At 43.2% G+C, this 13,251-nt stretch overlaps 1 protein-coding gene across 3 annotated transcripts in view; it reads right to left on the bottom strand.

The window, feature by feature from the left end:
* Positions 1 to 1,808: 1,808 nt before the first annotated feature.
* The window catches only part of WSCD1 (WSC domain containing 1), a 220,917-nt gene continuing 209,474 nt past the window's right edge, over positions 1,809 to 13,251 (bottom strand). For all 3 annotated transcript variants that reach the window (XM_068270212.1, XM_068270210.1, XM_068270211.1), the window contains 3 exons: positions 10,537 to 10,701; positions 9,784 to 9,984; positions 1,809 to 2,526 (listed from right to left, as the gene is read on the bottom strand). In XM_068270212.1, the coding sequence (XP_068126313.1) occupies positions 2,174 to 2,526; positions 9,784 to 9,984; positions 10,537 to 10,701 (719 nt within the window). In that variant the 3' untranslated portion in view covers positions 1,809 to 2,173. The remainder of the gene's footprint in view (positions 2,527 to 9,783; positions 9,985 to 10,536; positions 10,702 to 13,251) is intronic.

A 13,251-nucleotide genomic window follows, 5' to 3' on the forward strand; every position in this document is an offset into this window, starting at 1 on the left:
GGCTTCTAGCAATGATTTCATTGTTTGTGGACATAAAAAAAGGGATGGAGAGAAGGAAGGTCAATCGGCACTGCAGGTGCTTTATTCCAAAAGCAGGCACAGGTACAGTACAAAAATTGCAAAAATAAAAATTGGTCACATATCATATGATGGAGTGTGGTGATGCGGTGGGTGCTGGGGGAAGATGCCTGATGGCAGTTTCGCGCTGCAAATGCGCTTCAACGGAGGCTAAGTTGCGGGGCTCCCTCTTGCCGAGCTTAACCACTTAAGGACCAGGGGTGATTTCGCTGATCTGTGCAGCGTGGGCTCTACAGCCCACAGCACAGATCAGCAAGGAGGCTGAGCGATCAGACTTACCCCCTTTTTTCCCCATTAGGGGGATGTCCTGCTGGGGGGGTCTGATCGCCGCCGGCTCTGTTCGTTCAGCGGGGGGGGGGGGGGCTCCTTAAAGCCCCCTCCGCAGCGAATTTCCTCCTCCGTCCCCTTCCGTCCCTCCCCTTCCTCCTATGGGCAGCGCAGGACGGAGGTCCGTCCTGCGCCGCCTAGAGTCAATGTCGCCGAATCAGAATGCGGCGATCCCCGGCCAATCAGAGGCCGGGGATCGCCGATCTACGTCACGGCGCTGCTGCGCAGCAGCGCCGTGTGATGTAAACAGTGGGGAATTCTTCCCCGCATGTTTACATTATGCGTGCGAGCCGCGATCGGCGGCTCGCACACTGTTCACGGAGGCAGTCTCCGTGAACTAGCATGGAAAGCGGCCGTTTCCATGCTATACTACTAACGACCCGCCGACGCCTATCGGTGTTAGGCGGTCGTTAAGTGGTTAAATACATGAAGTTCGGCGTTCGGCGTGTCTGCGCCGTTTGGTGCCGCCCATAGCTTCCCTGATTGGCCAGAAATGCGGTGGAACAAATAAGCGCTCTTTTTTTTTTTTTTTTTTTTCAAAATTAATTTCCGGAACCCTGGCACTACACTCCATCATATGGTATGTGACCAATTTTTATTTTTGCAATTTTTGTACTGTACCTGTGCCTGCTTTTGGAATAAAGCACCTGCAGTGCCCATTGACCTTCCTTCTCTCCATTCCTTGAATATCTGCTCTTCACCATATCAGAGCACGCAGTGTGCACCATAGCAGGAGAAGAGAGTGTGTGTACATCCTGCCTACATCCTTCCAGCGGTAGCTGTCCCCAAGCTGCAGTGCCAACCATTCCTTTCTTCCCCCTTCCTTTTGCCTACATGCAGAAAAAAAGGGAAAAGCAAGGCTCAAAGTCAAACGTAAAGATCTCTGTTTAATGTAGACCTGACATAAATAAATAAAGTGATCTGGGTTGTGGGTGCACGGGAAAGGCTATGGATCATCATTACAAAAGTAATTGTAGCACTTTTTTTTTCAAATTTAAACAGCATTATCAGTTTACAAATGCTGCAAACTCCACTAGTTCTTTTCAATACAAAAATTATTGAAGCAGAAGGTGAAAGGTGATAGGTGGCTGCTGAGGCCATCAGAAATTAATAAATTTTTTTCTATATATACTTATTGTGTAGCAGCCCAGAATTTCTTGAATAGTTCAAGTTTTCTCATTCCTTGTGGGTTATATTTTTCTTTTTTTTTTCTGCTGCATTGAATGTGCTATAATACCTACCTTAAATTATATGTCAGCTGATGTTGAGCTTGTAAAGCTTTATTTAGCCTCTCACATGTGACCTCAAGTACCGTGTGTGTACATGTTCATATGTGTGTCTGTGTTTGTGTGTTTATGTATGAGAGCGCGTGTGAACTCAAGACATTTAATGAAAATATGCCCTTTACAGCTCCCACCTTTATTCATTTTTTAACAGAAAAGGAATTCTGACAGGTTGAGATTTAGGCGCTGCCACATTTAAAACTACTTCTGGAAAGTATTGCTAGAAGGCAGTACAAATCAACAAAGTAACCAGTTTCAGAAGACACAGTGTGCAACTGTTCAACTCCCGGCCATTAAAAGAATGGAGGAACACAGATAGAAAATATATACTAATAGCTTCAGCCTTGGTGTATAGCTGTCTCTCTACAAATCTTTACTCTGTTTCTATTTTAAACAATGAGCTTCTCTGAAGCACATAGAACACTGGAGAGATGTTTCAGCTGTCAGTACAGTATAAAGTCTTGGAACAGCTTGCTCTCCAGATATCATCTTGGCATATAGTCTTCTGGTAAGCCTGTAAAGTTCCTGGACCTAAGCGCTTTATCTACCGTCCTGATATATCCATCAATCAAATCCTTCATCTCTCGTGTGAAGGGATCCAAGACTGTCTGGCTGGAGCCCAAACGTTTGAAATTCCCATCCTTGTTGTTCTCCACACAAAGGAGACGGTCCTCATTTATCGGTAGCTTGAGAAATGCCACCATTTCCTTTAACTTTCCAATAAGGTCCTTCTTCAAATCTTCATAGTGGACTACAAGCAATTTCTTCCCAAACTGGAGCCAGTCCAATGCGTGTGACGCCCACCAGGAAGCATAGCTGTTAACGAATTCTGGCCATTCTGCAAGAGAAGACAGAAGAGAGAGACATTAAGTATTTTTAGACACTTAAAGATTTCCATACTGTATGGAAGACTTCCAGGCCAAAAAGATAGTTTAAGAAATCTGCATTCAGCTGTCAGACATAATCCTTTGCGGTAGAGCACTTAAAATGATTTATTTGTGGTGTTGAATATGTAAATAGAAAATTGTTATCTACTTTTGCAAGCTTTTCCTACTCTCTTTTATTCCAAGCGCTCCTATCTGTACCATCTTAAAAGAGAATGTATTGTTTAAATAATATGCATTTGTTTTAATATTGATTTTTATTGTGTTTAGTCATTTTTGCAATGATTTATAACATACATTATTTTATAAATAAACATAGCAGTTTGGGGATGTTACTATTTAACTGGCAAAGTTTTGTGAGCTAAAAAGCACATTGCCTTACTTGTCTTATTAAAAACAAGTTAGTTATTAGTTTAAACAAATTCTAAAGGCTCATGCAAATAAACACTGCTGAGATGCTTACTGAGGTTCCGGGCAGAAATATAACAAGTGTACAGGTAGTCCCCAGTTAACAAACGAGATAGAGACTGTAGGTTCACAATGTGCTATCTCTATCCCCTGTACCTCCTCTGTGCCCCCTGTGCCTCCAGTGTCCCTCTGTGTCACATCTGCCCTCTGTGCCTGCTTATACAAGTTTAAAATCCATTTTTTCTTTTAATTTTTTTAATCAATTTTCTCAAAAAATACAAATCCAATTTGAAACATTTTTTTTGACTTGTTCCCATGGAAACACTGAATCCACACCATTCGTATCGGTGGGCCGTTCGTTTGTAGGTCGGGGACTACCTGTACAGGAATCCTACAAGAATGTTTAGCTATTCAGCACACCTGGAGTATATTCACTAAACTGTGGTAATCAGAATAGCAGAATACGTTAATACCGCATTCACACATTAAAGTGGACCCAAACTCTTGCACAGCACCTAACGAAAAGTCTTCATTGCACATACTGTATAGCTGCATAATATTCAGTGTTGCTGTGTTATTTCTGTTTTATTGTGTTCAGTAATTTTTGCAATGATTTAGAACATAACATATTTTATAAATAAACATAGCAGTTTGGGGATGTTACTGGTTTATCTGGCAAAGTTTTGTGAGCTAAAAAGCACATTGCCTTACTTGTCTTACTAAAAACTAGTTAGTTACTAGTTTAAACAAATTCTAAAGGCGGATGCAAATAAACACTGCTGAGATGCTTACTGAGGTTGCGGGCAGAAATCTAACATGTGTACCGGAATCCTACAAGAATGTTTAGCCATTCAGCACACCACGAGTATATTCACTAAACTGTGGTAATCAGAATAGCAGAATACGGTTATACCGCATTCACACATTAAAGTGGACCCAAACTCTGGCACAACACCTAACGAAAAGTCTTCATTGCACATACTGTGTAGCTGCATAATATTCAGTGTTGCTGTGTTATTTCTTAATTTAGCTGTAAACAGAGACTGCAAGTGCAGGATCTCTGCCACTGTCTCCTCATACATAAACACTGAGGCTTAGCCCTTTTACTGCCCCCTACAAAGTGAATCCAGATTAAAGTTTCTGTTTTCTTAGGGTTTCCATCAATTGTAATAAATATTTTTTATAAAGTTTCTTGTAATAGATAGCAGAGAGGCCGCCGCGGTGGTGAGTGGCATGGCTCCGCCGCACAGTTACATGTTGGAGTTTTGCCTGGTCCCTCAATTGCACATAGACTGAGGGCTATGCGCGCGTGCGCCAGTCGACAGGACCTTTATGCAAGTAGAAGGGGAGTCAGCTGATCAGCCGGTCAGCTGACTCCAGTAGTGCTCCGGATTGGCTGAGTGATTGGGGAGGCGCTGTGGAGTATGTGTGAGTATGTATAGGACCTGCCTGTCAGTTGCTCTTTGTCTGCTGTTGCAAATGCTACGTGTTAGCACTCAGACCTTAGTCAGATCCGAAAGTGTGCTAGAATCAGCAGGAGCTGGGGATCCACACTTAGGCAGATTCTGTTGATAGCTTAAAGTACTAATTGAATTGTATTATTTGTTATGACCCTCTGCTAGCCTTGACTACTCTTCTGTCTTCTGATTCTGTGCCTATGCCTATATGATCTTGTTACCGACTCAGCTTATACCTCACTCTGATTCAGTCTTCTGTCCTGGTACCGTATCTGTCCGTGTGTTGCCGATCCTGCCGATCCTGCCGATCCTGCTTGTCTGACTCTTCTACCCTCACCAGTGAGCTTAGTTCTGGTGAGGGATTCTCAGTTTAGTAATCACCTGCTCCTCAGGTTGATATCTGCAGTACAGTCTTAATCACCTGCTCCTCAGGTTGATAGCTGCAGTACAGTCTGAATCACCTGCTCCTCAGGTTGATAGCTGCAGTACAGTCTTAATTACCTGCTCCTCAGGTTGATAGCTGCAGTACAGTCTTAATCACCTGCTCCTCAGGTGACTAGTTACTACAGTACTGTCCTCATCACCTGCTCCTCAGGTGATCAGAAGCTGCAGTACAGTCTTGATCTCCTGCTCCTCAGGTGATCACCTGCTGCAGTACAATCTGAATCACCTGCTCGACGAGTGATCAGTATATGTTGTCTTACTGTGCATCACCCGCTCCTCGGGTGAACCAATCACTAATTCATCTGTGTCTCCAGCCTGCTGGAGTACTGATTCCAGTGTTCTATAGAGATACCTCCCTCTACCAGCTCCTCTGGGATAGTGGGTATCTCTATCTATATTTACTGTTGCCCCAAACACTTATCTTAAACCTGGGTGTCCTGTGTCTTGCTATACTTGCATTATTGGTGATTCTGCAGATCACCACATAATCAGGTATAACATCTGTACTATTGGTGATACTGCAGATCACCAATAATCAGAAAATCTGTTCTTGCTGACACCGATCGTTACATTTCTCATGTTGTGCTAATCCTTTAGAGCAAAGAGAAAATTTTGAGTTTAGTTCCACTTTAATAGTGAACGCATGCAATAATAATATTGATTTGATTGCCACGCCCCTTTTGAAAACGCCAGAAATCCGGCAAAACATGTCAAGGCCAGTGTGCTCTGGCGACTGATGGTATTGGACACCTGCCGACAGCCGCATCTGCCCTCTGTGCTTGGACAGCGCCCCACTTATTCCCTCTCCTTGGCTGTATCATCTGGGACCTACTGAGCTGAACTGGCAAAAAGATTCCTACTGGAAGATATGCTATCTGGCCTTGCAGTCGCACAAGGATATCTCCATGGGGACAGCGATGTGACCAGGTTTGTCAACAGGACACTGGTGTACTGTACTAGCCCTAAAAGTACTGTATGCGATTTCTCAGAGAATAGCAGGGAATGCTCGCGTGCATGTGTGATCGTTTTTTGCCAAGTCTCCGTGATCAGCCTGCGGGTGGCAGGTTGTAGAAAAAAAACACGGTTATTTAGATGTACAGCGCTGTGATCTACTGCAGTGCTGTACGGGGGACAGCTTTGTCACTGAGCTGTCCCCTCGATTGGCTCACAAGGTGATCACTCTTATAGGCTGATGCCTATGAGAGTCGATCACACTGATTGGCTCTCAATCAGATGCCATCAACAAAAAGGTCTCTTGGTGGCAATAAAAGGAGGGCAGATTTATTTGTGTGCTAAGTTGTATGGTCCTGCAGCAAATTGTTAAAGCTGCATAGTGCAGAATTGTAAAAAATGGCTTCGTCACTAGGGGGGGTGTAAGCCTGTGGTCCTCAAGCAGCTAAAAACCAACAGATATAGATAAAAAAGCTATAAAGTGCTCATTCATACAATATAAAATGTATAAAAAAAATATACTGTTAAACCGAAAAATCAAACAAACATTGAAAATCCTCGATGAGTTGCATTTTAATTAGTATTCGTATCTATTTTATTATTGTGGACTGTTATAATATATCATTTTCATTATGAACAAATAACATCCATACAGTACTTTAACAGCTACAAAATCTTCTATATATTTTATAATATTTAAGAAGGGCCCGAGTAGCAGGATAAAATATTGGATACTGTGAGGATCCGCTGGGCTGCCTGAGCAGGCAGGCAGCCTTTTGACCACTGTTCAGGTCTGCATTCTGCAGGTCTCTGGAAGAGAGACCTTTTGTCAGTATTGCAGCTTGCTGCTGAGGAATTTGGATACACTCGTTATGCAAATCCCCTACCTGCTTCCTTTGATGACTGGCAATATAAAGAGCTATGTTTCCCAGAGTCCTTTGCTGGACATAAGGTTTAGTTCCTGTGAAACACTCGCCTGGAGTGTCAGCCTTGCTCTTTATTTGAAGATTAGCCTAGAGTAATTCCTGGGACTGCACTAGGCAGGTTTCCCTAGTGCAGTTAGGATTGCCTATCTGTGTTGTTTGTCTCTTGCGATTGTCCTGTCCCAGCGGTGGTCGACAGGAAATTGTTCTGTGTGTCTGGGTGCTAACCGGAACAGCGGTTGTTACTGGTAGCCCCTTCTGATCTGTCTTACTTGGATCGCACTAGCCTCTTGCGCTAGTGCTGTGGATCCTTCTGTCCTGTCTCCCTGGATCGCACTAGCCTCTTTCGCTGGTGCTGTGGATCCTATCTCTCGCTTGCTCCTGTGTTTGTGTGTCTGTCTTGTCGGCTACGAACGCTTGCTGGAGGCTCGGTGAGGTAACCGTTAAGCAAGCGCTCGCGTCCTCTGTTTCATGTTTGTCTGTCGGTGGTTAGTTAGGCGTGCTTGTCTCTGTTGTGCTTATCACGCGGAGACCGCGCATAAACGCGTGCACTGTTGCAAATGAGTGCGGTGTTCGTGTTTAGCTAGCGTTTGTTATTTTCCTTATCTTCCCATTGTATGATTTGCTGTGCCTTTGCTACTCTCGTGTTCTGCCTTGCTGTAGCCTTGTGTCACCTCTGGCAATCGCCTCTCTCGCGATTGCGTTCCTACTTCATATCTGCTGTTGTGTATGCACCATCGCGGGTTGGCGACTAGTTTGGTGCACACACATACAATCTGTCCCTGTGCTCATTCTCTTCCGCAATCGCTTCTCTTGCGATTGCATTCTCACTTGGTTTCTTCTGTTGTGTGTCCACCGTCGCAGGTGGCGGCTAGATTGGTGGACAAACATACATTCTTCATCTGTGCTTATTTGGTCTTGTGTCGCTGTTAGCAATCGCCATCTCCGCCGATTGCCTTCTCACTTTGTCTTCCTGGTTGTGTGTTCATCGTCGCAGGGTGGCGACTAGTTTGGTGAACACACATACCCTCTGTCACTTTGATCTCTGTCTTTCAGGGCTACTTTGCCCTGCATTTCTTCCCTTCGTACAATTCCTGTCTGGCGTGTGTGGCAGGGCAGAGGAGCTGTTCCTCTGCACTCCACAGCTCCCCCTGTCGACAGGAATTTCCCTCTACAGGTGCATTGCACCTTTTGCTGGGTTCCCGCAAATTACACGCTTGTGGAGGATTTCCGCAGTGTCAGCGCACGTCTTGTGCGCTGATCACAGAGAGAATTCCACAATCGTTACAGATACATTTAATTTGGTCATTATCACTTTTTGAATAGGTTACGTTTCCTCTTCTGCTATTCCTGTCTGATCCCCCATATTCTCATGTAGGTAAAAATAGATATGGATGTGGCACCCTAGTGATATATTTACACACATATATATATATATATATATATATATATATATATATATATATATATATATATATATATATATATATATATATATATATATATATATATATAACCCCCACCTTCATTGCCACCAAAATTCTGAAAGTGAACCCGAGGTGACGTGTGACATGATGAGATAAACATATTTATGTAGTGCAAAACATTTCAAAATTAAGGCTGCTTATCTTTTTTTTATTTTGCTGCCTGAAAGAGTTAATTTTTAGGCATGCAAGTGACAGCTTCTGTATTGTCAGTACCTTGTCAGCAATACAGTAAACTTCACTGATAAGCAAATTATAGCCCTAAAAGTTTTCCTGGCAGAATACAACTTCTGAGGGCAGGGAAGAGATAGAAAAAAGTCAATAGTTCATGTAGTTTAACACTGGGACACTTAATTGATTGCCATTGAGCAGAGAGCAATTAAAAATTCAGTCTACTTTGAAAATGTTTAAATATATAAAATAAAACCATGGGGTATGTAAAAATGGAGTAGTAGTAGGAGAAATGCAATTGTTCACCTCATCTGTTTATTTTTTGACCTAAGGTTCACTTTAACTGTTGCAGCACTGGCAAAGCTAAGATGAAAAACAAAAGAAAAATGTTTTGGAAATGGTAAGCTCCAACTATATTAAATGTCAGTTCAAGTTTGTAATAATAACCTTAAAGCGAACCTTAAGTCACCTAAAAAAAATGAGATGAACTCACCTGGGGCTTCCCTCAGCCCCCAGCAGACGATCGGTGCCCTCGCAGCTCCGCTCCGATGTCCCAGGACCCGCCGGCGACGACTTCCGGTTTCGCCGTCACCGGCCGACAGGCATGGGAACGCGAGTGATTGTTCGCGTTCTAGCCTGTATATCGCCCCCTATGCTGCTATTGCGGCCAGGAGGCCGCAATAGCAGCATAGGGGGCGATATACAGGCTGGGAACGCGAACAATCACTCACGTTCCCATGCCTGTCGGCCGGTGACGGCGAAACCGGAAGTCGTCGCCGGCGGGTCCTGGGACATCGGAGCGGAGCTGCGAGGGCACCGATCGTCTGCTGGGGGCTGAGGGAAGCCCCAGGTGAGTTCATCTCATTTTTTTTAGGTGACTTAAGGTTCGCTTTAAAGGAATGAGGAGGCTTGGATAAAGGGTTAAAAACAAACATAAAACCATGTCTTAATAGGCAACAAAGGCACTTAAAATATGAATCAGGGTGTTTTGCACATTTATACCAAGGCCAAGATGTGATTCAAAGTATTTTGCATTGCTGTACAGACATTGTAGAAGCACAGTGACATAGTGGATAGCACACTAGATGGGCCCCGAGCTGTATCTGGGCACGGACATTATGTGCATTCTATTTGTATGTGCCCTTGTGTTTGAGCGGGTTTCTTCTGGGCAATCTAGCTTCCTCCAACATCCTAAAAACATAGGTAAATTGGCGTTCCTCCAAAGTGCCTTTAGACTATAATGGACATGTGACTATGGTAAGGATAAGATTGTGAGTCCCTCTACAGGGACAGATAGTGACGTGACTATATACTTTCCAAAGGGATGTGGAAGATGGCATCATTATATAAATACAAAATAAATAGATTCCTACCTTTGCTTTTCCAGTGTCTCTCTGTGGCATATCCCAGGTGCCCTGCACACTTCCTGTTGAATTCTGCCATCAAGGCTTTGTATGGGTTGCGAATCAGCAAAATGGAGGAATCATACATTTCAATCTCTCTTTTACCACTTTCATGAGTCTTGACACATATTGTTCGGCCACTCCTCCAGTGATCTTTTTCTCCTTTAAAACCTGAGTTAAAAAAAGGCATCTGTATTAAAGCGGATCTGAGATGAAAAACTAACTAACAAATAACTTGTATAAATATCTTATCTAGAGGTTAGATTTAACAGAATATGATTATTTAACCCTGTGTTACAATGACAGCAGCCATGTTGTTTGTAAACATTACACAGAGGCAGGCTTATCTGCATCTTGAGCAAAAAGACCTAATCCCCCTCCTTCTCCCTCCTCCCCTCTGCCTCTGAAATATCTGGCTAGTAATACCTCCCCTCCTCCTGCCCAGACTGAGCTCCCATGAGCCCTTGCTACTGTCTGAAAGTGCCTTGGCTCTCTGAGAACCTGTGGGCGTGGCTTATTTAGTTTATAGGGAATTAGAGTATTAAAACGAAAACAAAAAAGTATTTGGCTTGAGGAATGCCCTATAAACAATAGGAAAGGAACACAATTATGCAATGAGTAAAAGTTCACCTCGGATCCACTTTAACTTCTAAATGCAGCATTCTTTGATAGAACCTACATTCTGTTGGCTATTGTCTATCTTGCAAGTCAGGCAGAATTTACCTTTGTTGAACAATGTCCCATCAAAGTAGTAACTTCCAGTATAGAATCCAGTAGCATGCTCAATTAAGTGCCGCACCCAGGTGTTTCCAGCTCCAGGGAAGCTTGATAAGGCAATAAACACTTTGGACTTGGTAGGTAGGAACTTTCGAGTTGTGCATCTTGTATCTGAGAGAGAAAAGTTAAGTTCCGATCACTTAAGAGAAACATATCTTTCAATAAGGGCAGGGATGTGACTTTATACAATTAGTAATTTTGTAAGTATAATCACAATGACTAGGTGGTGACAGAGGTTATCAGTCTTTACTTGCAGTACTGGGTTCCAACAACAGCATAAATAACATTTGTAAAGTGCTTTTCTCCCATAGGGCTCAACACAGATAAGCATGGCTCAAACTAATAATTGGTTGATTGGTACGTTTACAGCTCAGAGAAAGAATTCTATAAGTCTGCAAATGCCAGGCTAAACAGTTGGCTTTTCAGTCTGGATATGAAAAACTCCAGGATTAGGGCTGCCTTTACTGGGCATGGTAGGGAATTCCAAAGGGTAGTAGCAGCATGGCAGAAGGCTCTGACTCCAAAGTTTTTGAGGTGCAAGTTTATGGGTCCTGCTGATCTGAGGTTGTGAGAGGTGTGGAGCAGTTTCAACAAGTCCTTCATGTATCCAGGGCCTAAATTGTGTAGGGATTTGAATGTCAACTGTCAAAGCTCAGATCTAGGCCAGGACATCATCTGCAAGGAGCTTGTATGCTCGACCCATGTTTTTTTTTTTTTTTTTTCTTTTTTCTTTCTTGCTTTAGTGGGTTGTCTCTGGGCAGCTCAGGTTTTTTCAAGATAAATGCAAAATGCAAGATAAATGCAAAATCAAATGCACTATAGATTAATTGTTTTCCTATCTTGCTTTCCACTTACAGTAGGTTGTAGAAAATTAACATATCTGAAAGATTTTGGACTAGTCCGTCTCATCATGGCAGATTCTCAGCATTACCTTTATTCTTTACAAAAGCACTCCTTGGGGAGGAGCTATAAAAATATATCCCGGACAGCCTGTCTAATTGTTTGCGAGCTATTTTGGCATTTGGACTGAAAAACTTCTGCTCAGTCATTGCTTTGGAATTTAAGAAACATTCAGGGCTCGTTTCCACTGTTGCAGTGCGGAATCGCCTGGATTCCACCGCGGACGAAATCGCATGCGGATGCGTTTCCGCATGCTGGTTTCCCCGCGATTTCGCATGCGATTTCGCATGGCTAGGAAGCAGGCGAATTTAACCATGTCACTGCCTGTGTAAAGTTCCATAGCCTTACATGCGAAATCGTACGCGAAATCGCGGGGCAAACCGCATGACAAAGCCGCATGCGATTTCCCTATTAAAAGCATTGCGGGCGATTCGCCCGCATTCCTGCCGCACGCGAAATCTGACGGCTCTGCCTTGCAGATTTTCCCCACACACCAAAACGCACCCGCATGACGCACAAGTGGAAACAATCCCATCCACTTGTATTGCCTATGCGAATCCGCATGCAGTGCCTGCATGCGGATTCGCTATAGTGGAAACGAGCCCTAAAGAATCCCCCACAGGCAGCTGTAAGTGAAAACAGGTTTGCTTTAAACCAGCTAATCACTGTCTTGATGCAGCATAGAAGTCACAGCAAGTAGCTGTTTTTTTCCGCTTACCAGTGAGTGACGTCCTCCCTGATTATTTCTTGGTACATTTACAGCCTACACTGGAAATTATGTGCAAAGGAAGGACTCCTTCATTAGTGTCATTTACATCTCATTGGAAAACAAGAAGCTCATTTTATGATGCTGCAGCATAGGATAATAACAGGGGACCTATGACCCATTCAGATGGTTTATTAGTGAGCACTTTGTTCCTCTCAGCTGGACTGGGAATCCAGCTCCAACACAGCTCAGTGCATAAGCTAATATCAAGAACAAGCAGCTTTGCCTAAGGATGCATGAATTATTAAAAGAGATTTACTGGGTGTCTCTGACTTGTGTCAAAGCATTGGCTGTTTCATCTGTAGAAAACACAGAGGTGAAACGTGTCACCAAATTATTATTTAACAAATCAATATCTTTGATGTTGGAACAAAAGTCAGGTCTGTGCTCTAGATGCATACAAAAGAGCTTAATACAGGCTACACCAAAAATGCTGAGTTAATTCTATTCCATTTACATTACATCAGCATATAGCTGTATATACCGTATGTTTAAAATAATCAAACATTCAACCTTGTTCATAAGCTTTGTTGAAGTCACTGATAAATAGTTACAAAATTAAGACATGAAAATGCAACCTATTCTACAGTGACCAGATTTGTCTTGGCCTCACCTGGGATGGTGCTGTGGGAAGAGGAGTTGGGGCAGCCTGCCTAGCTAAGTTATTCACTTTAGCCAGAGGATACTATTGACCTGATGAAGCTGGGAATGCCCACAAAATGCTATGTATGATCCCATGGGAAGAGCCATATTGATGGCCATTGTTTAGGTAACAAAGCCTGGGTTCACAAGCTAAGCCTTCCTGGTCAATACTAGCTTGCAAGGAGGGAAGGAGATAAAAAATGTTTGGGGAGTGGGGTGATTTTTTTACTCTACAACTTCCACAGCAATCCCAGAAGTGCACCTTAACTCGTGTGTTCATTTTTTTTCTGTGGTCACTCCGTGCTGTAACACGCAATGTGATTTTCAGTTGCAGTGTGATGCGATTTCAAAAT

This window comes from Hyperolius riggenbachi, chromosome 2, assembly GCF_040937935.1.
Source record: "Hyperolius riggenbachi isolate aHypRig1 chromosome 2, aHypRig1.pri, whole genome shotgun sequence".
Taxonomy (NCBI): domain Eukaryota; kingdom Metazoa; phylum Chordata; class Amphibia; order Anura; family Hyperoliidae; genus Hyperolius; species Hyperolius riggenbachi.